Source organism: Phocoena phocoena, chromosome 3 (genome assembly GCF_963924675.1).
Source record: "Phocoena phocoena chromosome 3, mPhoPho1.1, whole genome shotgun sequence".
Lineage (NCBI taxonomy): Eukaryota > Metazoa > Chordata > Mammalia > Artiodactyla > Phocoenidae > Phocoena > Phocoena phocoena.
The window spans coordinates 43,610,641-43,636,325 of record NC_089221.1 but is presented as its reverse complement, the minus strand read 5'-3'; the positions used below and the strand labels follow the sequence as shown (position 1 = coordinate 43,636,325).

Here is a 25,685-nt window from a genome sequence, read left to right as displayed (position 1 = left end):
AATTTTCCTAAGTGAATACAACTTTAGGCCAGCTTGTCCGACCATTAAAGCATATAGGTCTGTAGTTACAAAAAGGATGACGATGACAAATAGCACTCATTGTTTATCATGTTCTTAGTGCTTTCCACGTACTATCTCATCTAATCTTTACCACACCTCTATGTGATAGGTAATATTTCTATCCCCATTTTATAGATGAGAAAACTAAGGCATCAAGAAGAAAACTAATTGCATACTGCATGTGTGAAGATAAGTAACCTGCCCAATGGGTCTGCTGTGCTCCTGGAGTCCACCGCTGTGGACTTGTTGAATTTACTTTAATGGCCACATTTTATCATTAAGCCCTCAGTCTACACTGAGAGGCCTTATAAGAAACAGCCATACAAAACTCCTTATTGTCTGATTGTCAGGAAATTTTTTTTTTGTTACAGTGTCCAAAAAAATCTTCTCTGAAAAACCACAAGAAAAATTGCTACTAAAGGAGGAATTCCTGTGCTTCTCCTGATAAATTATTTTTTATTTTTACTATGTGGACACTGTGACTTATGGTCATGTTTCTCTCTTTGCATATTTAGAAAACTCAAAGCCTAATTTGTGTCTCACCTCTGGCATGCACATAGGACCATAATTATGTGTTCTTTATCCTGCCCTCATTTTCTCTTTGCCTAGTGTTTTCGCTTGTGATCTTGTTTTACTATATGTATCTGAAAACCACCTAAATTCCTGTTTTGGGATTGAGGTAAAGGGTGGCCAGGAGTGCCAGCTCAGGAGTCAGACTGACTGAGTATGAATCTGGCTCCGTATCTTACAGACCACATTATCTTGGGCAAGTTAACATGTCAAGGTTCAGCTAGCTTTCTTTTCTAGAAAGTAGGAATAATACAGTACTTACCTCATAGGTAAGTAGGCAAAAGTAAATGAGAAAATATGTGGAAAGCACTGAACACTGTCAATTGTCCATGTTCAGTAAGTGTGAGTGGTGATGATGAGGGTGATGATATCGATGATGATGATGATGGAAGATAGAAATAAAGTACCGTAGATCAGCACTAAAGAATGAAACCCTGCTACGGCCACCCACAAGCTCTCACCCTGGCCTTCTTCACCTTAGCACACACAGGTCCACAAAAAATATATCTGCACACACAGGTGCATGCCCACACAGTCCTGCACCCACTGACATGAGCATACATTTACTGCGAAGGTCATCAGGGTATGAACAGCTCTCCCATCTGTATTAACCTTGGGACATTGTAGAACATTGCAAGATTTTAGAACCCAATGAACATTAGACTCAACCATTCAGTGTACATGCATCTATATTTTTCCTCTAATCATAAGCATATGTACCAGCCACTTTGTGGCCTTGTACTCAGGTATTCATACTCCTTTTAAAATCCACTAACTCCTATATTTCCAAACAGCACACTCCTTCCACTCGGTGCTTGCTGGAGACTATTTAGAGTGAAGTCTCAAACTGAAGCTGCTTATAAACAAGCCAAGGGGACACTTCAATTAGCCCTTTGCCTCCAGAGAAATTTTGGTTCTCTGATGGAAACAACTCACTAGCAAACCAACCAGTGGCAATATACAGCCTTAGCTAAGCTACATCTCTGTGGGAAATCTAAGCTGCTACCAGGATAAAGGACCTATAATTAAGAACACGAAGGCAAGCTGGATGTACAAAAGCAAAGGAGCACAGGTTTCATCTCACGAGTCCCCTTCCTGCTTTGAATGCTCTGCTTCTCAGCAGGTCCGAGTTTTCTCCCTTTCAGCTCCCTATTGCTTTTCTTGCTTCCTTGGCTGGGACATTCAGAGGGCGTCCATGTGAAAGAGGGGGCATGATCATTAAGACAGAGCTCCAAAGAGCACGCAGTTGTGTTTGTACAACACTGCGCATGCTAGAGTTGCAAGGCGAGCAGCGATTTCCTCTGAAAGCAGCCACAGGGCTCTCTGAAAGTCTTTTTTATGGTCTCCATGGTTACCAGCAGATTTTTTTTTTTTTTTTCCTGCCAGAGTGCCAGCAGCTCTGCCTCTTTTCATTGCTCTTGACTACAGCCAGAGGGAGGAGGGAAATCATTTCTTTGGGGTCCTATTCTCTAGTTTCCAGGTGATGCATTCTAACCTGCAGTGGATGTTTCAGGCAGCTTCAGGGACAGGAGAGCAGATGACTGGCTTGGGGACTCTTTTTCCCAGCCATCCCTGGGCTGAGCCCCCTCCAGGACTGTGAGCCCAAGGGGCCAGCAAAACAGAGAAGCTCAAGGAGACAACCCTCCCCGCTTTCCTGGATACATCTAGCTGAGCTCTCTCTGGCCTACCAATCACCTAATGGCAATCACGGGACCCCAGAATATAAAGGGTAGGAGCCTTTTAAGAAATTAATCATTATATAGAATTTATTATAGTATGTGAAGTCCATGTTAAGTTCTTTATATGCTTTGACCTATTTAAAGTTACAACAAATCTTTAAGAAGTAGGGTTGTTATGTTTATTTTACAGATAAGAAAATGTAGGCACTGAGAGTTTTATACCTTGTCCAAGGTCTGGCTGATTGGTGAGGGAGCAGGGCTTCTAATAGAGGCAGTCTGGCTCTAGCCTCCGTGCTCTTATCACTGACCACTCTGCCTGTCTGGGAAAGCTCCTGCTGGGGACCTGTGCCTGCTGTCCTGGCAGCTGGGATGAGGTGAGCCTTATGCTGTGGCCTGGAGATCTGAGAGCAGAGTTTTAGCTGGTGCTAATAGGAAATTGGGCTGGGGGGTCATGGGAGAAATACTCCTGGATCACCTTAGCACAAAACAGGAGCTCCGAGAAAACAAAACTAAGAGGTCTGCAAGTCCGCTGTTAATTAAGACAGATGTGGGACAAGTATCTTGCAGATTACCTCTGAACCACGGAACAGGATAGAAGCACAAGGCTGGAAAGCAGACACCTGGTTTCTAGCCCAGGCTGGACAACCAGGGCAATGTGTGATGGCCTTGGCAAGCAGTGTAGTGCATCAGGTCATTTGCTCTCATAAAATGAGAGAAAGAGAGAGAATACTCATCTGTAAATTTGTACCAGCTTTAAAGATCGATCAGTCTCGGTGACTTAGGAGTCAAATGGAGGCAAGCAGTATAGATTGGCATATATCACTCAGGATCGTGACAGGGAAGACATGAAATAGTAAACGAGATGACTAAGAAAGTTTAATGAAAGACTATTTGAAATTAACTGGCAAGAGATGATGACAGTCTGCCACCCCCACGCCCCTCCAAAAGCAGGAAAATGTTCCTCCCCTAGGCCACAAGAGGTGAGGAAGGAAGCTGTTACTGGAAACCTGCTGAGAGCTGGGCGGTAGTTGTAGTGTAGGAGAGGGGCCACCTGGCAGGAGCCAAGGCCTTTAGTAGAGGAAAAAAATCATTGTCAGAAAGGAAAGTGGCTTCTTTCCTTCCTCCTGCTGGTTCTCCCACTGACCAAACCCAGTGGGAGGTCAGAGGGCAAGGGACCTGGATGATGAATTATTGGAGGTCAGCCTCAGAGTAGGACATTGCAGGGCAGAGACTGGATCTGAGAGACAAACAGAGGACTATCCAGCACAGGGCTCACCCTGTGACCCTTGGAGGCTCACCCAGGATGTGAGAAGAGGTCTTGATCTCCCCACCCCCATTCTCATCTGGTTAGAGCCAACTTCCCCGAATGTGATCACGCTGCTCTGGAGGAGCCCCAGAAGATCCTGTCCGACTACAGCTGATCTCAGTCTGCTCAGGGTTAGCCGAGGATAACCAGATTGGACCACCACTGACCTCTGCTAACTCTCACTCTCCCTCCCCCAGCACTTTGGACCACATGTGCCCGAGAGATTAGACAATGGCCATTAATGAGAGAGAGGGGAAAGAGAGAGAGAGAAAGAGAGAGAAAGGAAAGGGAAGGGAAGAGAAGAGTAGAGGGCAGGGTAGGGGAGGAGAGGAGAAAGGAGAGGAGAGAGAGAGAGAAGGAAAGAAAGAAAGAAGAAAGATAGTCACCCGTTACCCTCCCCCGCATAAAGCAGCTATAAGGGAAAATATAAAAAATAGCATTAACCAAAATACAGTTATTTTTGTAGCATCTTCCCACCTGACGGAGAAATTCTAGAATTCAGAAAGGATAAAGAGATGTGCTGTTTACAGTCATAGACACTGTTCCTTTAAAATCTGTATACTAGGAGTTTTACACCTGTTATGTTATTTAACCCTCACCACCACCACCGCTGTTATTATCCTTGTTAGCGAAGTGAGGATACAGAAGCTCAGCGAGGTCATGCAGTGGTGAGGCCAGAATTAAATCACAGCAGTATCCTGGCTCCCCAAAAAACAGTGATAAGACTAGATTTAAAACCTAGGCTTCTTGGTTATATGCCCCCCACTGAAGAAGTCCGCCCCCATTTAAGTTCTCTTTATAACACAGTATGATCAATCCCTCTGATTAATATTAAGCAATTTGCTACTTAGGACTTTAGATGTCATCTCAGCTGAGAGACAGTGAAAATCTGATTCAGGAGGAGGCTAAGCCATCTTATTTTTCAAATAATTGTTCCAAAATAGTTGCCGAATTTTTTCATTGTCTGCCCATAGACAATCCTTTATCATCTTGGTGAGTATATTAGTTTGCTGGGGTGACTGTAACAAAATACCACAGGCTGGATGGCTTAAACAGCAGAAATTTATTTTTTCACAGTTCTGAAGGCTGCTGCTGGAAGGCCAACATCAAGGTGCCAGCAGGGTTGGTTTCCTCTGAGACTCTCTCCTTGGCTTGCAGATTGCCATCCTCTTGCTGCCTCTTCACATGGTCTTTCCACTGTAAGCGTGTGCCTCTGGTGTCACTCTGTGTGTCCTAATCTCCTCTTTTTATGAGAACACCAGTCAAATGGGATTAAGGCCCGCTGTAATCTTTCATTTTAACTTATTTACCTCTTTAAAGGCTCTATCTCCAAATATAGTCACATTCTAAGGCGTTGGGGGGTTAGAGCTTCAACATATAGATTTGAGAGGGACACAATTCCTTCTATAACAATGAGTATCCATTGATTTATTCACTCATCACCTTTCTCAGTGGTTTCCAAATCTGATTGTTTACCAGAATTTTCTGAACAGCTTATTTAAACGGTAGAAGCTGTGCTGCTCTCCAGACCTCCTGCATCAGAAACCTTGAATATACAGCCCAGGTAAAAAAAATCTCCCCAGGGAATTCTGAGATGGAGCCAGGGTTAAAACTTCTAGGGTTAAGTATTCTAGAAATAACACTTACTGTGTTCTAGGCATGCTTTAAATGCTGTATGCATATTAACTCATTTAATCCTCACACTGATCTATAAGGTAGGCACTTTTTATTACCCCCATTTTATAGATGAGGATGCATAGGCACAGAGAAGTGAAGTTACTTGCCTGTGGTCACAGAGCTGGTCAGTGACAGGACTGGGATGTGAACCCAGGTAGTCTGGCTCCAGAGTCTGGGCTCCTAACCACTATACTCAACTGCTTCTCTCCCACATATGGAGTACTGACCTCAGTCAACCAAGTATTGGGCCCAAGTGGGATAAGAACTTGAACTTGAGAATCATTGGCAGTTGTTTCACACTGAACTGCCATTGCATGCTTAGGTATTTGTGCGTTTTAGAAAGAATAAGCGGAAGTTGTAAATGCTGACTGCCTCCAGTACATTTAGAAGGCATGACACGTGTACCTGGTGGTGAAGCAATTTGAAAGCACTCTATAAATTTATGGAAAATGAATAAAAAATAAGCACTGGAGGACTTTGCTTCTTAGAGTGAATGCAAAGGGATACCGTTCTGGTGAGTAATAAGTGTGAGGATTCGCTTTCTCCGTTCTCTTTGGCTGCTCCAGAAGCACTAAGACAGAGAGGAGGTGGGAGAAGAGATAGAGGTCTTCCTCCTACCTGCCTTCTTATCCATCACACTGGCTTTTTTTCCGTGGATCTTTCCCCTAGTAAATGCAAAGGGCATATGGTCATTTGGAGGCCTTCAGCAGACTGTATTTCTAATGTCATGTTTGCATTCAGACTCTGCTCTTTTAAGCCACTTCTCCTGTTTTTCTTACAGGCTCCTAACAGTCCTGCTACAACAGTCAAGCCTCAACGAGATTAATCAGCAGGACAGTGAGGTGAGCCTGCCCTCTCAAGGAACAGTTGGCATTGTGCATGTTAGGGTGGGAATAAGGGCCTTTCTGAACCACAGTGCTTCCTCTCTTAAAGGTGCAAGGAGGGGGTGGAGCAGTTCTGTGTTCCTACCCTGAGAGGGAAGGCTGTGTCTCCGCTGTTAATTCAGGAAGAAATTTATCCCTCTGTGGGTGTGGGTAGCTTTTAATAGGGAAGGATTTATTGCATTAAGTATTTAAGCATTTATCATACCACTGAAATTTTATAATTTCCCTTTGGACATTGAGAAATAAATATTGCTCTTTCCTGTCTTCTCAAGTACCAGAAACTTCGATGGCTGCCGACACTCTCTCTTTGAGTGAAAGATGACAGATAGATTATAATTCTAGGCTCCCTGCTCCAGAAGCCACATTATTATTATTTTTTTAATTTATTTTTGCTGTGTTGGGTCTTAGTTTCTGTGCAAGGGCTTTCTCTAGTTGTGGCAAGTGGGGGCCACTCTTCATCGCCGTGCGCGGGCCTCTCACTATCACGGCCTCTCTTGTTGCGGAGCACAGGCTCCAGACACGCAGGCTCAGTAGTTGTGGCTCACAGGCCCAGTTGCTCCGTGGCATGTGGGATCCTCCCAGACCAGGGCTCGAACCCGTGTCCCCTGCATTAGCAGGCAGATTCTCAGCCACTGCGCCACCAGGGAAGCCCAGAAGCCACATTATTAATGCCAACGATCACAACTGCTGTTTGCTTTACGTTGCAAGGCAATCCTGTACAAGGCTTCCAACAAGACAGCACGGCACTCCCAACTAAGTTCCTGAGGGAGGGGGGGTCAGACCAGGCAGAGCTGCCCCAAAGCAGTTGAGGGTCTTTTATCTACTTAACTCTTCTAAAAACCAGGTCTGATTTTTATTAGCCAGCCTGATTTCTTTAATAGTTTCTTAAAACTGATTTAAATACCTGATTTTTAAAGGGATTTTTTTTTAAAGGAAGCTTGGTTTGACTGCACTAAGAATGTCTGATAACTTTAAGAAAGTCTGATAGCACTGAAAGTGCATATGCCTCCAGATGCCAAGTAACACTGTTTTCAAGACGACCTGGCCATAGACAACAGGATGGGAGGAAGCCCTCTAACAGGGGCGGGCCCCCTACCCCATATTTCTCTTGGGCTGGGCTCCCCATCTTTCTTGAGCCTTCTGAACAAAGGCCTCCTTCCAACGGGCTTGGCAGTGATGACCACACCAAAAAGCCCCTACATCACAGCCTGGGTCTGAGGTTGGGCACCTCCCTGACTCAGTGGGTACATGCTGCTTTCACCCACCCATGTCTTCAGTGGTTTAAAGCAAAACCTCAGATGAGAGAATATTGCACTGTTTTAAACTTCTGCTTTAAAAATGAGAACCAGAGAACCAGCAAGTACACTCTGATCACTCTGCCCATGGTGTGAAATCAGGGAGCTTGGGGGCTTGCAGTTTATGTCAGCTGATCAAGAACTTCTAGATTTTGGGCAACTTGCCAACCACTTCTTCCACCTCCAACTCCTACCTTCACTCCCTCCACTAACTGGGGCTTATTAGAAAGGGGGCAAATTCAGTTATTCACACCCTAAAGCTAAATTCTTCTTACAGACATCCAACTCTGTCCCCTCCTCAGTGGAGCTGAACATCCCCTAGCAAAGTGACAGTTCCCTATTTTTTCCCACCCTGGGAGGCCCTTGGCTGGTGGAGACAATGAATGTAGACAAAAATCTTTCTAATGGTGGTAATTTTAACACTTCTCAGATAATATGTGGTAAATATTGGAAAAGTCTCTAGCTCCTTCTCATGCAAAGCAACCTCTCATAGAACATTCCTCCTGCTCTTACACCAGCATTCTGACCTGTTGGCATTTTTGAGCAGGAGCTTCAAAAAGGACACTTCCCCCTAATGTCGCAGCTTCCTCTTCACACCATGTCACAGCATGTTTGAAGTCCATCTGAAGCCAACTACTAAGTCTTCCCTGTGTGTTTCATTAACATATATATTGCTGGTGTGAGCCAATCCACATAAATTTGCAAGGGCTAATTTGCTCTTTGCCATTGGACAAAGGACAGTTCTGAAATGGAAAGAACACGGCCCAGGCTTTGTCATTTGTTACCTTGGAGGAGTTCCTGCATTTGGCTTCTAGTGTTCTGAATAAGCAGTCGCTTACTGAACCCCGCCCCTCCCACAATCACTTTTCCAGTGACTTCCAAGCACAATGTAGTCTCCATCATATATGAGGGGGTAACAGTTAAAGCACACACACACTCTACAGCTGCTAAATAACAGGAAGCAAAAAACAGCAAAGGCAAAAGAAATCAGGGAAAAGGTAAGCGATTCCTGGCAGAACATTATGGTTTCCTAACGACAAGAGGAAAGAGCAAGACACAACCCCTACATAGTGTGAATAAAATTATTTTCCAATAACTGAAGGACTCCCAAGCTTATTACAGTAATGGTTAAAGGTTAAATGATCAATTAATAGAAATCTAACTTCATTAAGAGACATATTAGGTTGTTAACTGAAACTAAAGAATGGAGAGAGGGAGAGAGGAAGGAAAAAATTTGTTTCTGAAGCCATCCTCTAACTGCTTACATAAAAAAACCATATCTGCCACCTTATATCAGAGAGATGAATATCACTCTAGAGGCTGTCCGAATCTGAGCTCAGTGACTTAAAACATTTTTTGTGTTGTTAGTTTTTACTTGTATAAGCAATACATGAACACATTTGCTTCTTTAAATTTTTAAATATTACAAGTAATACTAGAAGTCCATGATCACTTCCACCCCACCACCTTAGCCCCCAATTGCTATTTGATGTGTCTCTTTCCCAGTCTTTTGTCTTTTTACACTATGTGTGTATATATATAGAGACACATAGGCACTATGGAGTATAACATGAAAGATATCTCATGTTATATGTTGTTCTGCAACTTTGATTTTCACTCAAGAGTATGTCTCAGAGTCTCTTGGATATGTTGATGCATATAAATCTGGCTCGTTCCTTTTAATGGCTTCATGATTCACACTATGAAAATACGTCCTTATATTTTCTGTGCCCATATCAATATTTAGGTTGTCTCCAATGTTTCACTGTCACAAACACTACTCTGAAGGGTGTTTGTATAAGCCTCCTTGAGTATTTTATATGAACATTTCTCTAGAAGAAAAATTGTTGGGCAGTAGAGAGTGTACATTTGTGTGTGTGGGAGGGGTTCTATTTTTTTTAATTGAAGTATAGTTGATTAACCATATTGTGTTAGTTTCGGGTATATAGCATAGTGATTCAGTACTTTTGCAGATTATATTCCATTATAGGTTACTACAACAGTATAATCCCCTACGCTATGTAGTACATCCTTGTTGTGTATCTATTTTTTTTTTTACATCTTTATTGGAGTATAATTACTTTAATGGTGTGTTAGTTTCTGCTTTATAACAAAGTGAATCACTTATACATATACATATGTTCCCATATCTCTTCCCTCTTGCGTCTCCCTCCCTCCCACCCTGCCTATCCCACCCCTCCAGGTGGTCACAAAGCACCGAGCTGATCTCCTTGTGCCATGCGGCTGCTTCCCACTAGCTATCTTACGTTTGGTAGTGTCTATATGTCCATGCCACTCTCTCACTTTGTCACAGCTTACCCTTCCCCCTCCCCATATCCTCAAGTCCATTCTCTAGTAGATCTGTGTCTTTATTCCCGTCTTACCCCTAGGTTCTTCGTGACATTTTTTTCCCTTAGATTCCATATATATGTGTTAGCATACGGTATTTGTCTTTCTCTTTCTGACTTACTTCACTCTGTATGACAGACTCTAGGTCCATCCACCTCACTACAAATAATTTCGTTTCTTTTTATTTCTTTTTATATACAATATTCCATTGTATATATGTGCCACATCTTTATCCATTCATCCGATGATGAACACTTAGGTTGTTTCCATCTCCTGGCTATTGTAAATAGAGCTGAAATGAACATTTTGGTACATGACACTGTTTGAATTATGGTTTTCTCAGGGTATATGCCCAGTAGTGGGATTGCTGCGTCACGTGGTAGTTCTATTTGTAGTTCTTTAAGGAACCTCCATACTGTTCTCCATAGTGGCTGTACCAATTCACATTCCCACCAGCAGTGCAAGAGTGTTCCCTTTTCTCCACACCCTCTCCAGCATTTATTGTTTCTAGACTTTTTGATGATGGCCATTCTGACCGGTGTGAGATGATATCTCATTGTAGTTTTGATTTGCATTTCTCTAATGATTAATGATGTTGAGCATTCTTTCATGTGTTTGTTGGCAATCTGTATATCTTCTTTGGAGAAATGTCTATTTAGGTCTTCTGCCCATTTTTAGATTGGGTTGTTTGATTTTTTGATATTGAGCTGCTTGTAAATTTAGGAGGTTAATCCTTTGTCTTTTGCTTCATTTACAAATATTTTCTCCCATTCTGAGGGTTGTCTTTTGGTCTTCTTTATGGTTTCCTTTGCTATGCAAAAGCTTTTAAGTTTCATTAGGTCTCATTTGTTTATTTTTGTTTTTATTTCCATTTCTCTAGGAGATGGCTCAAAAAGGATCTTGCTGTGATTTATGTCTATGTTTTCCTCTAAGAGTTTGATAGTTTCTGGCCTTACATTTAGGTCTTTAATCCATTTTGAGCTTATTTTTGTGTATGGTGTTAGGGAGTGTTCTAATCTCATACTTTTACATGTACCTGTCCAGTTTTCCCAGCACCACTTATTGAAGAGGCTGTCCTTTCTCCACTGTTCATTCCTACCACCTTTATCAAAGATAAGGTGACCATATGTGCGTGGGTGTTTCTCTGGGCTTTCTATCCTGTTCCATTGATCTACATTGCTGTTTTTGTGCCAATACCATACTGTCTTGATTACTGTAGCTTTGTAGTATAGTCTAAAGTCAGGGAGCCTGATTCCTCCAGCTCCATTTTTCGTTCTCAAGATTGCTTTGGCTATTCGGGGTCTTTTGTTTTTCCATACAAATTGTGAAATTTTTTGTTCTAGTTCTGTGAAAAATGCCAGTGGTAGTTTGATAGGGATCGCATTGAATCTGTAGATTGCTTTGGGTAGTAGAGTCATTTTCACAATGTTGATTCTTCCAATCCAAGAACATGATATATCTCTCCATCGATTTGTATCATCTTTAATTTCTTTCATCAGTGTCTTATAATTTTCTGCAAAGAGGTCTTTTGTCTCCTTAGGTAGGTTTATTCCTAGATATTTTATTCTTTTTGTTGCAATGGTAAATGGGAGTGTTTTCTTAATTTCTCTTTCAGATTTTTCATCATTAGTGTATAGGAATGCCACAGACTTCTGTGCATTAATTTTGTACCCTGCTACTTTACCAAATTCATTGATTAACTCTAGTAGTTTTCTGGTAGCATCTTCAGGATTCTCTATGTATAGTATCATGTCATCTGCAAACAGTGACAGCTTTACTTCTTCTTTTCCGATTTGGATTCCTTTTATTTCCTTTTCTTCTCTGATTGCTGTGGCTAAAACTTCCAAAACTGTGTTGAATAATAGTGGTGAGAGTGGGCAAACTTGTCTTGTTCCTGATCTTAGTGGAAATGCTTTCAGTTTTTAACCGTTGGGGACGATGTTGGCTGTGGGTTTGTCATATATGGCCTTTATTATTTTGAGGAAAGTTCCCTCTATTCCTACTTTCTGCAGGCTTTTTATCATAAATGGGTGTTGAATTTTGTCAAAAGCTTTCTCTGCATCTATTGAGATGATCATATGGTTTTTCTCCTTCAATTTGTTAATATGGTGTATCACGTTGATTGATTTGCGTATATTGAAGAATCATTGCATTCCTGGAATAAACCCCACTGGATCATGGTGTGTGATCCTTTTAATGTGCTGTTGGATTCTGTTTGCTAGTATTTTGTTGAGGATTGTTACATCTATGTTCATCAGTGATATTGGCCTGTAGTTTTCTTTCTTTGTGATATCCTTGTCTGGTTTTGGTATCAGGGTGGCTCGTAGAATGAGTTTGGGAATGTTCCTCCCTCTGCTGTATTTTGGAAGACTTTGAGAAGGATAGGTGTTAGCTCTTCTCTAAATGTTTAATAGAATTCACCTGTGAAGCCATCTGGTCCTGGGCTTTTGTTTGTTGGAAGATTTTTAATCACAGTTTCAATTTCAGTGCTTGTGATTGGTCTGTTCATATTTTCTATTTCTTCCTGATTCAGTCATGGCAGGTTGTGCATTTCTAAGAATTTGTCCATTTCTTCCAGGTTGCCCATTTTATTGGCATAGTATTGCTTGTAGTAATCTCTCATGATCTTTTGTATTTCTGCAGTGTCAGTTGTTACTTCTCCTTTTTCATTTCTAATTCTATTGATTTGAGTCTTCTCCCATTCTTTCTTGATGAGTCTGGCTAATGGTTTGTCAGTTTTGTTTATCTTCCCAAAGAACCAGCTTTTAGTTTTATTGATCTTTGCTATCGTTTCCTTCATTTATTTCTGATCTGATCTTTATGATTTCTTTCCTTCTGCTAACTTTGGGTTTTTTTTGTTCTTCTTTCTCTAATTGCTTTAGGTGCAAGGTTAGGTTGTTTATTCGAGATGTTTCCTGTTTCTTAAGGTAGGATTGTATTGCTATAAACTTCCCTCTTAGAACTGCTTTTGCTGCATCCCATAGGTTTTGGGTCATCATGTCTCTATTGTCATTTGTTTCGAGGTATTTTTTGATTTCCTCTTTGATTTCTTCAGTGATCACTTCGTTTTTAAGTAGTGTATTGTTTAGCCTCCATGTGTTTGTATTTTTTACAGATCTTTTCCTGTAATTGATATCTAGTCTCATAGCGTTGTGGTCGGAAAAGATAGTTGATACAGTTTCAATTTTCTTAAATTTACCAAGGCTTGATTTGTAACCCAAGATATGATCTATCCTGGAGAATGTTCCATGAGCACATGAGAAAAATGTGTGTTCTGTTGTTTTTGGATGGAATGTCCTATAAATATCAATTAAGTCCATCTTGTTTAATGTATCATTTAAAGCTTGTGTTTCCTTATTTAGTTTCATTTTGGATGATCTGTCCATTGGTGAAAGTGGGCTGTTAAAGTCCCCTATTATGAATATGTTACTGTCGATTTCCCCTTTTATGGCTGTTAGTATTTGCCTTATGTACTGAGGTGCTCCTATGTTGGGTGCATAAATATTTACAATTGTTATATCTTCTTCTTGGATCGATCCCTTGATCATTATGTAGTGTCCTTCTTTGTCTCTTCTAATAGTCTTTATTTTAAAGTCTATTTTGTCTGATATGAGAATTGCTACTCCAGCTTTCTTTTGGTTTCCATTTGCATGGAATATCTTTTTCCATCCCCTTACTTTCAGTCTGTATGTGTCCCTAGGTCTGAAGTGGGTCTCTTGTAGACAGCATATATATGGGTCTTGTTTTTGTATCCATTCAGCCAGTCTGTGTCTTTTGGTGGGAGCATTTAATCCATTTACATATAAGGTAATTATCGATATGTATTTTCCTATTCCCATTTTCTTAATTGTTTTGGGTTTGTTATTGTAAGTCTTTTCCTTCTCTTGTGTTTCTTGCCTAGAGAAGTTCCTTTAGCATTTGTTGTAAACCTGGTTTGGTGGTGCTGAACTCTCTCAGCTTTTGCTTGTCTGTAAAGGTTTTAATTTCTCCATTAAATCTGAATGAGATCCTTGCTGGGTAGAGTAATCTTGGTTGTAGGTTTTTCTCCTTCATCACTTTAAATATGTCCTGCCACTCCCTTCTGGCTTGCAGAATTTCTGCTGAAATATCAGCTGTTAACCTTATGGGGATTCCCTTGTGTGTTATTTGTTGTTTTTCCCTTGCTGCTTTTAATATGTTTTCTTTGTATTTAATTTTTGACAGTTTGATTAGTATGTGTCTTGGCGTGTTTCTCCTTGGATTTATCATGTATGGGACTCTCTGTGCTTCCTGGACCTGATTAACTATTTCCTTTCCCATATTAGGGAAGTTTTCAACTATAATCTCTTTAAATATTTTCTCAGTCCCTTTCTTTTTCTTTTCTTCTTCTGGAACCCCTATAATTCGAATGTTGGTGTGTTTAATGTTGTCCCAGAGGTCTCTGAGACTGTCCTCAGTTCTTTTCATTCTTTTTTCTTTATTCTGCTCTGCAGTAGTTATTTCCACTATTTTATCTTCCAGGTCACTTATCCATTCTTCTGCCTTAGTTATTCTGCTATTGATCCCATCTAGAGTATTTTTAATTTCATTTATTGTGTTGTTCATCGTTGCTTGTTTCATCTTTAGTTCTTCTAGGTCCTTGTTAAATGTTTCTTGGATTTTGTCTATTCTATTTCCAAGATATTGGATCATCTTTACTATCATTATTCTGAATTCTTTTTCAGGTAGACTGCCTATTTCCTCTTCATTTGTTAGGTCTGGTGGGTTTTTATCCTGCTCCTTCATCTGCTGTGTGTTTTTCTGTCTTCTCATTTTGCTTATCTTACTGTGTTTGGGGTCTCCTTTTTGCAGGCTGCCGGTTTGTAGTTCCCGTTGTTTTTGGTGTCTGTCCCCAGTGGCTAAAGTTGTTTCAGTGGGTTGTGTAGGCTTCCTGGTGGATGAGGCTGGATCTTGTCTCTCTGGTGGGCAGGTCCACGTCTGGTGGTGTATTTTGGGGTGTCTGTGGACTTATTATGATTTTAGGCAGCCTCTCTGCTAATGGGTGATGTTGTGTTCCTGGCTTGCTAGTTGTTTGGCCTAGGGTGTCCAGCACTGTAGCTTGCTGGTCGTTGAGTGAAGCTGGTTTCTCGTGTTGAGATGGAGATCTCTGGGAGATTTTCGCCATTTGATATTACGTGGAGCTGGGAGGTCTCTTGTGGACCAGTGTCCTGAAGGTGGCTCTCCCACTTCAGAGGCACAGCACTGACTCCTGGCTGCAGCACCAAGAGCCTTTCATCCACACGGCTCAGAATAAAAGGGAGAAAAAGTAGAAAGAAAGAATGAAAGAAAAAAGAAAGAAAGAAAGAGAGAGAGAGAAAGAGAGAAAGAAAGAAAGAAAGAAAGGATAAAATAAAATAGAGTAAGATAAAATAAAATACAGTTATTAAAATAAAAAATAATTATTACGAAACAAAAGTTTTTAAGTTAAAAAAAAAAAAAAAAAAACGGACTGATAGAACCCTAGGACAAATGGTGAAAGCAAAGCTATACAGACAAAATCTCATACAGAAGCATACACATACACAGTCACAAAAAGAGAAAAAGGGGAAAAAATAATATATCTTTGCTCCCAAAGTCCACCTCCTCAATTTGGGATGATTCATTGCCTATTCAGGTATTCCACAGATGCAGGGTACATCAAGTTGATAGTGGAGCTTTAATCCACTGTTTCTGAGGCTGCTGGGAGAGATTTCCCTTTCTCTCCTTTGTTCGCACAGTTCCTGGGGCTCAGCTTTGGATTTTGCCCTGTCTCTGCGTGTAGGTCACCGGAGGGCGTCTGTTCTCCGCTCAGACAGGACGGGGTTAAAGGAGCAGCTGACTCGGGGGCTCTGGCTCACTCAGGCCGGGGGAGGGAGGGGGTACGGAGTTCGGGGCGAGCCTGAGGCGGCAGAGGTTGGTGTGATGTTGCACCAGCCTGAGGGGCGCCGTGCGTTCTCCCGGGGAAGTTGTCCCTGGATCCCAGGACCCTGGCAGTGGTGGGCTGCACAGGCTCCCCGGAAGGGAGGTGTGGATAGTGACCTGTGCTCTCACACAGGCTTCTTGGTGGCGGCAGCGTCTCATGCCCGTCTCTGGGGTCCGCGCTGGTAGCCGCAGCTTGCGCCCATCTCTGGAGCTCCTTTAAGCAGTGCTCTTAATCCCCTCTCCTCGCGCACCAGGAAACAAAGAGGGAAGAAAAAGTCTTTTGCCTCTTTGGCAGGTCCAGACTTTTCCCCGGACTCCCTCCCGGCTAGCTGTGGTGCACTAACCCCCTGCAGGCTGTGTTCACAGCGCCAACCCCAGTCCTCTCCCTGCGCTCCAACCGAAGCCTGAGCCTCAGCTCCCAGCCCCCGCCCACCCCGGCGGGTGAGCAGACAAGCCTCTCGGGCTGGTGCGTGCCAGTCGGCACCGATCCTCTGTGCGGGAATCTCTCCACTTTGCCCTCCGCACCTCTATTGCTGTGCTCTCTTCTGCAGCTCCGAAGCTTCCCCCCTCCGCCACCCACATGCTCTGCCCGCGAAGGGGCTTCGTAGTGTGTGGAAACCTTTCCTCCTTCACAGCTCCCTCCCTCTTGTACAGGTCCCATCCCTATCCTTTTGTCTCTGTTTATTCTTTTTTCTTTTGCCCTACCCAGGTACGTGGGCAGTTTCTTGCCTTTTGGGAGGTCTGAGGTCTTCTGCCAGCGTTCAGTAGGTGTTCTATAGGAGTTGTTCCACATGTAGATGTATTTCTGGTGTATCTGTGGGGAGGAAGGTGATCTCCGCATCTTACTCTTCCGCCATCTTCTCCCTCTCTCCTGCGTATCTATTTTATATATAGTAGTTTGTATCTGTTAATCCTGTACCCCTGATTTGTCCCTCTCCCCCCACCCACTGGTAACCGAAAATTTGTTTTCTATATCTGTGAGTCTGTTTCTGTTTTGTATATACATTCTTTTCCATTATTTTTTAGATTCCACATATAAGTGATATCACATAGTATTTGTCTTTCTCTGTCTGACTTATTTCACTAAGTATAGTGTTCTGTAGGTTCATCCACATTGCTGCAAATGGCAATATTTCATTCTTTTTATGGCTGAGTAATATTCCATTGTGTGTGTGTGTATATATATATAATATATATATATATATATACACACACCACATCATCTTAATCCAATCATCTATTGATGGGAACTTGGGTAGCTTCCATGTCTTGGCTGTTGTAAATAGTGCTACTATGAACATTGGGGTGCATGTGTCATTTCAAATAAGTATTTTTTATGGATATATACCCAGGAATGGAACTGCTGGATCATATGGTAGTTCTATTTTTAGTTTTTTAAGGGACCTCCGTACTGTTTTCCACAGTAGTTGCACCAGTTTACATTCCCACCAACATTGCGTGATGGTTCCCTATTTTTATTTTTAATATGCATGCCTGGTGGTTCTTCAAAACGACTGCATCAATTTATAGCTCCACCCATAGTGTAAAAAGGTGTTTATCACTGTTTTCCTATTGCTGGATTTTCTTGTTATTGTTTTAATTTGCATTTCCCTTATAGCTAGTGAGATCGAGCATAATTTCGTAGGTGCAATGGTCATTTTTAGATCTCCTGTGACTTGCCTGTTTAGATCCTTTGTCCATTCATCTGTTGTGTTACTTGTAATTTTCTTACAGATTCATAGGAGTTTATTTTATATTCTGAGCATTAATCCTTTGCTGTTGGATTGCAAATATTTTTTCATAGTCTGTTCCTTATTTTAGAACTGTTCATGATGTCTTTTCATGTACAGAAAATTTTAAATATGATATAATCAAAATGATCATTCTTGTCCATTGTTGCTTTTGCTTTTGGTATCTTTTTAAAGAAGGCCTTCCCTACCCCTAGGGACATAACTATGCTATGCTAAATTTTCTTTTACTTTGTTACAAGATTTTTTTAAATATATGGTTCCATTTCTGAACTCTTTGTTCTCATTTCAGTGATGTTTGTTTTTCCTGTTTCATTAACCACACTGCTTAGTTATAAAGTGACTTATTTAGAAGCTATTCACACTGTAAAGTTTAACACTGTGGGAAAGGCAAGATGGGTCAGATGGGTCAGATTGTCCTTTGTGCCTTTGTTCTTCTGGACCTCAGGGGAATCACTGACAAAGCGAGAGGCTTGTCTGTTGCAGCTACAGAGAGTTAAGTTGCTAAATTCCTGGAACCTAACCTCTCCTGCTTTCATTTTAGCTTTGACACGAAGAGCACCCCATCAAGAGTGGCTATGAAATGTTGGCATCTGGGTTAGAACTTTGAATGCATTTATCCAGAAAAGCACTGTTATGCATGGTATTTAGGATAGATTGTTGATCCTATATTAAATGCACATTCTGATATAAGTAGATTTTTGTGAGTGGCTTGACAATCCAAACTTCCATTACAACAGCACTCTCAGAAAATAAATCCAAGTTGCAAAACCAGATGTGAATCTTTGGATATAGTTCTTAGCACTAAAATCCACTTACAACATTCCTAAGATACAAGCATAAGCAGAGACTGTGCACTATAAAGGCAAAATCAGTAGAAATAGTCCCGGACCCTAGAAATCTTTTTATTTTACAGTTGGCAAAAGGTAAAATAATAAAGCAAAAAAATTTTAATGAACGAGAATTTTTATCCTAAAAATGAACACCTTAACAAATGGAGTAGAGTCACTACTACTTAGAAGCCCTCACTTCCCTTTCTCCCCCAACCCTCCTTTCCCCATAATTTTCTAGGGTCAGTATTTTTTATCTGTGTCCCTAGAATCTAGTTCAGTAACTTGCACCTAGTAGAGTCCCCCCAAAAATACATGTTTAGATAAATACATTATTAAATTCAAGAAAAAGTCATATAATTTTATTTTATTGGTCTTTTCTCTCTTTGTTTTGTTGACCCAACTCAGTGACCCATTTTATTTACCAGGCTTGACTCCAGGTGACTTTTAGTTATTTTCAAAATCTCCTCTCAAAAAATTAAAATTTTATATTTTTCTAGATCTTCAAAAATGTACTGTAGATTCTAGGGCAGGGGTCCTTGTCCATTTTCATGACATGGACACATCTGGTATGTTGGGGAAGCCTATGGATCCCTTCTCAGAAAAATGTTTCAAATTACATAAAATAAAATATATAGAATTAAAAAAAATTATACTGAATAACAGATATCAAACTATTTTAAAGAACAAATTTGCAATGTTAATATGCAAGCTTTTTTTGCTAATGCACTACTAATCTTTGTGATCTGTAATTGTAAGTTTTTTCCCAAATAAATTTGAAGAAAATGGCTTTCATTACAGCACTGCTAACGATCTAGGTTTTTTTAGAATCTTTTAAAGTACATCGTTTATTCCAGTCTTTTGTACACAGAAGACCCTCTATAACTTCTGTGAGAGGTAATCACAACATTAATAATGTGTGGATATTAAAATGTCAAACTGAGCCAAACTGGACTTCTGTGAAATTCTAGATCTTTCAGATGATCTAGAATTGTTTTGCTGATCTTTCAAACACCTGCTAAAATTCTGCTCCCAGTGCACCAAGGCGAGGGGTGAACCAAGCACCTAGCCACATCACACATTCTCTCTCTGTGTCTTTCAGCATCTGCAAGAGCTGGTCTAAAAGTGCAGTTCTGAAACATGAAAACTGCTAAGCACTTCATCAGATTTCTGCTTCATAAAACATAAAAGTTACAGTGGTTTTGGAAAAAAAGAAAAAAGTTCTGAGAAGCTAATAGGACTTGAAAGCCCTTAACTGAAATGTTGGTGGCACAGGCTCAAGGCACAGTATTACTCATCTGTACAAGAGTGTGTTCCAAAACAGCCCCGCTATGCACCCAGCAATCACCACACACAGTCCTATCAGCTATCTCGAGATGGAGCCTAAGTCAACCAAAACTTAACATTTCCCTCCAAAACATTCTAGAGAGCTGTGTTCTTAAATGAATGTAAGTTACTCTTCACTGTTTGAGCCAATACTCCTTCTTTATCAAGAAAGTGGAATTCTCCTGTTACAAGAGTCATCTGGGTGTTTGTTGTAATATATCCTCAGGTAGCTCCTAGATTTTCAGCCCTTAGATTCTTTGAAGGCCCAGTTGAGTCCTCAGTGACTCAATGAGGAGCCTCACAGTTTGGCCGCAGGTGGCTGGCTTGCGTTCGACAGACTCTAGTATCTTATACTCCCCATGAATTCAAGGAAGCCTGGATAACCTGCAATTCACTAATTAATTCTTCCTATGAACACTTCTTGAACACCTAATGTGTACTTGGGCATATCACAGTGAATGAGCCACAGCCTCTGCCTTTAAGTGCATCACAGCTAATCTTGGTCCCTATCACAGCTCAGTGCAAATGCCAATTGCCAAGCCTGAAGTCTGACCCTTAAATGGCCACCAGAGTCCTAACATAACACAACTAAGATGTGTTAGCTGTGTTAATAGAAGCTGAAGGAAGGAGGAGGCAGTTGTAGGAAAAAGTTCCTAAACAAAGTGTGTTGTGCAATACAAAGGGCTGTACTTGAGCTGATTCTAAAAGTTTTGGTTTTCATATTACTAAGAGGATGTATTTGTATTTCTCATTAGCCCAATTGAAAAAAATAGCAACAGGAAGTTTCCCTTGACTTGAGTGAATGTTTGAAACCTGTTTATATTGTAATATAAATATACAAATGTATATTATATAACATATTATTATTTAGAGAAGTAAAGGAGTGTTTCAAGTCTTGATTTGGGGCCACTCAGAGGATCAACAGTTATTATAACACTGATTCCAAATTGCAGGGTAGGGGAGGAGTGGGGGGAGAATATATATATTTCAATACCTTACAAAAATAAATATTTGCCAGCTGCACTTTTAGAAGAAAACTAGAGGTGATGCCAAACGAAACAAGTAATAGTAAAGGGTGGCAGCCCTGATGCTACTGAGAATCACCATTCTAGACAGTGAGAAGACCCCGAATCTAGCTAAAATCACAAGGAAAAAAACTGTCCAGCAGCCGAGCTCATTTCCAAAATTGAAAGTCTACTAGCTTGATGTGTGGAACGAGCATTTTCCTCCAGAGTTGGAGAGACCTGGATTTGAATCCCACCTTTGCCTTGTACCCAGTCAGTGGCCTTAGGGAAGTTATTGGGCTGGCCAAAACGTTCATTTGGGTTTGTCCGTAGCCCGAACGGACTTTTTGGCCAACCCACTATTTAACCTGTGTTTCAGTTTCCTCACCTGTAAAATGGGTCTAAAAATACCTATCTCTTAGGATTGTTGTAAAGATTCAGTGAAGTGAATAAAGTTCTTGGCACCAAGTAGGTATATGAAAAATGGTAGTGCCCCTCCCCACCATTTACCATAGCATGCAGGAGGTGGGGAGGGTTGTTTTGTTTTGTTTTTTCTAGCAGTGGGTTGGGGAGGGGTGGTTGTTGTTTTAAGAGAATAACTCTTTAAGCCTAGAAGCTATATTTAGGAGACAAGGATTACCAGTACATAATGACAGTTTAATTCACAATTTCACACTGAATTCTCATATTGCTAAATCTATATCTCTGCATATAGTGATTTCCATCTACCTCATTTGGAGCGCTCATCAAGAATTCTAACAAGTTTCAATTGAACAATTGGTAACAATGATCGTATCAGACAAGTTCATTTTCTATAAAGAAGTCATGTTCTGTCTTTCTTCTTTGAATGATTTTAGAAAGCAAAGCCAAATTTTGCAAAAGCAAAAAATTCAATCAAGAACAGTAAGAAGTCACTCAGTCATTTAATAAGCCTTTGCTTAGCATCCGCAATGTGCCTGGCACTGTTTTAGGCTCCAGGGATTCAGACAGGCAGACAAGGGCCCTGCCTTCTTGGAGCTTAACACCCCAGTGACTTCAAAATTGTCTCCAATGTCTTTAACCCTGGATACAGGTGGCGGCACTTCATAAGGAAGCCAATGATTCTGAAGCACATGGGACTCAGCACTGGGAATAATCCTTGCACAGTAAAAAGAATCTGATTCCCTGGAGTCCAGATGTCTAATTCCAGTGGGTCAAATTAAAAAATGAAGAGGACCCATTGAAATGCTTTGAGCTATTCTGAACCCAAAGTAACATTCAGCTGTTGGAATAAGAACAAGACATTCCACTGTTTTTAGACCAGCATTCTTTTCCATATGGAACCAATTTCTTGAAATATCCTTAAGAGTATCTGGAGGCTCAGTGTTATGTGAAATTTGAAAGCAGACCATAATGTAATGATTTAGAATATGGAACTGGTCAAGGGGGTTTAACATTCTAATCTCACAGCCCCACAAGCATCACACCCTAGATTCAGCTCGATCATAGACTTGTAAACTTCCCTAGGGCTTAGCTTCCTCTTCCACAAAATGGGAAGGACAGTGGCACCTGTCAGAGTTGGCCAACTGCTATAGCAAACAATTCAAAATCTCAGTGGCCTGACATAATAAAAGCTTAATTCCTGCTTGCTTCATAGCTCAGTGCTGGTTGATGAGGTGACCCTGTCCTCCCTCATCAGTCAGGGTCCTGAGTTGATTAATCACCTCAGGGTCCTGAGTTGATTAATCACATGATTCCAGCACATTCTTGAGCCTTGTCCTCCTCCACATTCCATTGTCAGGTGAGGAGAAGAAAATATGTCAAAGACAACATAGGTTTTGTTTTCTAGACAGACCTTGGAGGGGTAGGGGCTTCCATCCTTCCATCCTTTCTGTCCACACTGCAATGTTCAGGACTCAGTCTCGTGGCTACATGTATCTGCTGGGAGGCTGGGGAGTGTAGACTGACTATGTGCCCTGGAGGGAGAGGAAGTAGAGTTTGGTGAGCACATAGTGGACTTCACCACAATGCTAAATCCAAAAAGCTGTTTGGAGGATTAAGTGAGATGATATACATAAGAACTCATAAAGATCTCTAGATGAATACATATTAATTCTGGAATAATATTAGTTCTGCACTCCTAGCTAGGCTGAGGCCCATCTTCTCCACTCAGCTCATCTTGGATGAGCAGAGAAGGGCAAGGCGGTGACATTATCTTTATGTTACCTGCAGAGACAGCTCCAAAAAGAGAAAGCTACCTACGTCCTCTGCTCCCTTTACCAGGCATCTTAATCTAGAACCATTTTAGATACATTTCATATTATTGAGAGCCATCGTCAAGGAGAAGAGGCCATCTTTTCATAGTACACTCCCAAATAATACTGGTTCTTTTTGGCAAATGTTTCCCAGGAAAGCTTATCTTATTATTAAATGATGCCTATTGTGTGTGACCTTAAGCTCTGAAAGAAGGTGGGATTCACCAGATTGACTCATCCAGATCTGTTCTCCAAGCTGCCACAGAGTGATTTCTTCTAAACAGTGTAAATCAGGTCATGTCAACATCTGCTTAAAATCCCCCACTGTCTTTCTATTGAGTTTAGAATAAAATCCAAAGGCCTTATGCAGGGTATTCCCCATCCCACGCTCCCAGGATCAGCCCTGCCTCTCTCCAACCTCATCTCACATCTTTCTCCTCCTCTCCCTATTCATTCATTCTTTCATTCATTCATTCAACAGCTGTTTATTTAGCCTTGGTTCAGTCCCTGGGGATACCGTAGTAAAATAGACAGGCTTACGGGTCCAGCCACTCCACAGCATGTGGGATCTTCCCGGACTGGGGCACGAACTCTCAACCACTTTGTAGCATTCAACAATCTGGAAAATCCTTTTGATTGTTTGTGTGCATTTATTTATTATCTATCTTCCTCTACCACAGTGTAATTCCCACGAGGACAGGATCTTATTTATCTCATTCACTGTAGTATCCTTAACACCTGTTTGCCTGGCACCAAGTAGAAGCCCAATAAGTATCTGTTGAATGAATGGCTCAAGGAACGAATGAACTGACAGGCGGCAACCAGCACATCTGGTGACGCCCTCAGGCCTGAGGAGAAAGTGTGCTCCGTTTTCCTTCTTGATATCCTGTGCTCATCTGTGTCCCTCTGATTGTGGTTTTGTAGGGAATGACACCACTCCACTGGGCAACTTTCCACAACCGGCCTCAACACACCCAAATGCTGCTGAAGAAGGGGGCAGACCCCACCCTTGTGGATAAAGACTTTAAAACGGCTCTCCACTGGGCTGTGCAGGTGAGAAGTTAGCCAGTGAGCTTGTCTCAAGTATAAATGGTGTAAAGTAATGTTAACAATTCTGAGTATGTCAGACCTGAAAGATGGAATTTTCAAAGGTACAGTCCCAGCACTGATGTGGACTTTATATGTACAACAGAGCAAGTAAGATACATGCTGCCCTCTTCCCTTCATTCATATCCAAAGCAGCAACAGCAAACCTGTCACTTTGGAGGATTTGGGTACATCAGTTGCTGAGAAGAAATCCTGCCAAGGTAAAGAGGGGGAGGAGTTACAGAATATCACCCACCTCGGCTGTTACACACACACACACACACACACACACACACCTCTCTCACTCTCTCTTTCTCCATCTCAATGATTGCTGCTGGCTCACAGTGTACCAGGATAACCCTTCAAAGAATTATTAGGAAAGTCCCTTCAAAGTCTTTGGACCATGACTCTCTTCTTCCTTCCAAATCCTCTGGAGCAGAGGTGACCCTGAACAATGGTACTCTGACCAGTGAGAATCGTGGCTCATAACCCTACCTCACTATCCCAAAAGGGAGTCTGTATCAGTACACATGACCAGAGAAATAGAAATCTACAGTCCAAGGCGGGGAAAACTGGGACTTCCTGGTGGTCCAGTGGTTAAGACTCCACCTTCCAACGCGGCGGGTATGGGTTTGATCCCTGGTCTGGGGTTCCACATGCTGTGCGGTGCAGTGCAGCCAAAAATTTTAAAAAACCACAAAACCCAAAGAGGGGAAAACTGAGACTAAGGTGAAAGAGTGACCATAGCTAACATTTACTGAAGTGTCTTCTAAGGAAATCATTCAAAGGGAATGATTAACTAAGAGTTACCTATTCTGTCCTTGAGAGGAGAGCGATACTATGCATCCTTTCAACAAACTTGCTAGCCCATTCTGTCTTTTCATGCCTAACCTAGGCATCCCCACTGTTTATTTCTATCAGCCCAATAAGGGCACCCTTGCTGAACTGCTGCCAGGATCCCTGTGATTCTGCACGCCCTGATGGTGGTTTCACTCAGGTGTTTTCACATGCCACACACAGCAGAGAAGGGCACCTGGCACTTTCAGGGTTGACATGTGTGCCTGAGATAAGGGCAAAACAGAAGTGATTTGGAAACTAGTCTGTTTTTGTTCCTACAAATTTGGCTTCAGTTACCCTGTAGCAGGGCCAGCCCTGCAAAACTGTGAAGTGAACAAAGCATGTTTTTGTCATCCTCACCTGCCCTTAGCACGCTCCTCCATACTTTCAGTATGTAATCAGCTGCCCTCATGCCAGTCCCTGCCCAGAGCCCAGTCCTCTGGCTGGTCAGGGGTCACCATTGGAGCAGTGGCCCCAGGGCAGCCTGGCTGGGCAGCCAAGATGTATCCCACATGTGTTGGCTCTCAGCTAAGGTGAGAGTGGTATCAGAATCAAGCATTTTCTGTATATTCACTCCCATCGCCCCTGTTTTCTGATTTCACAGATCTGGGATGGGTCTCATGCGTGTGCATTTTGAAAAATCTCCCCGGGTAATTCTGACTGATATGCCTCCTCTGCTCCACCTTCCTCTCCCACAGCCAGTTTAGAGCTGCTGCTTGGGAGATGGCTTTGCAGTCGAATCATCAGCAGTGCGTGTAAAACAACAGGTTCCCAGACCCCACTCCAGACCCCTTCTGAGTTGGGCTCTTCATGGGTGGGAACCCTTGTTTTGATCCTCCAAGAGGCAACTTGGCAAAATCCAAAGAAAAATGTGCTCGACT

At 41.7% G+C, this 25,685-nt stretch overlaps 1 protein-coding gene across 2 annotated transcripts in view; it reads left to right on the top strand.

Annotated features, from left to right (window-relative positions):
- Nucleotides 1-25,685, top strand: part of ANKRD55 (ankyrin repeat domain 55) — a 100,957-nt gene that overhangs the window by 44,841 nt on the left and 30,431 nt on the right. The window contains exons 5-6 of one of the 2 annotated variants that reach the window (XM_065874729.1): nt 6,074-6,134; nt 23,806-23,934. In XM_065874729.1, the coding sequence (XP_065730801.1) occupies nt 6,074-6,134; nt 23,806-23,934 (190 nt within the window). The remainder of the gene's footprint in view (nt 1-6,073; nt 6,135-23,805; nt 23,935-25,685) is intronic. The other variant, XM_065874730.1, reaches the window with a different exon arrangement.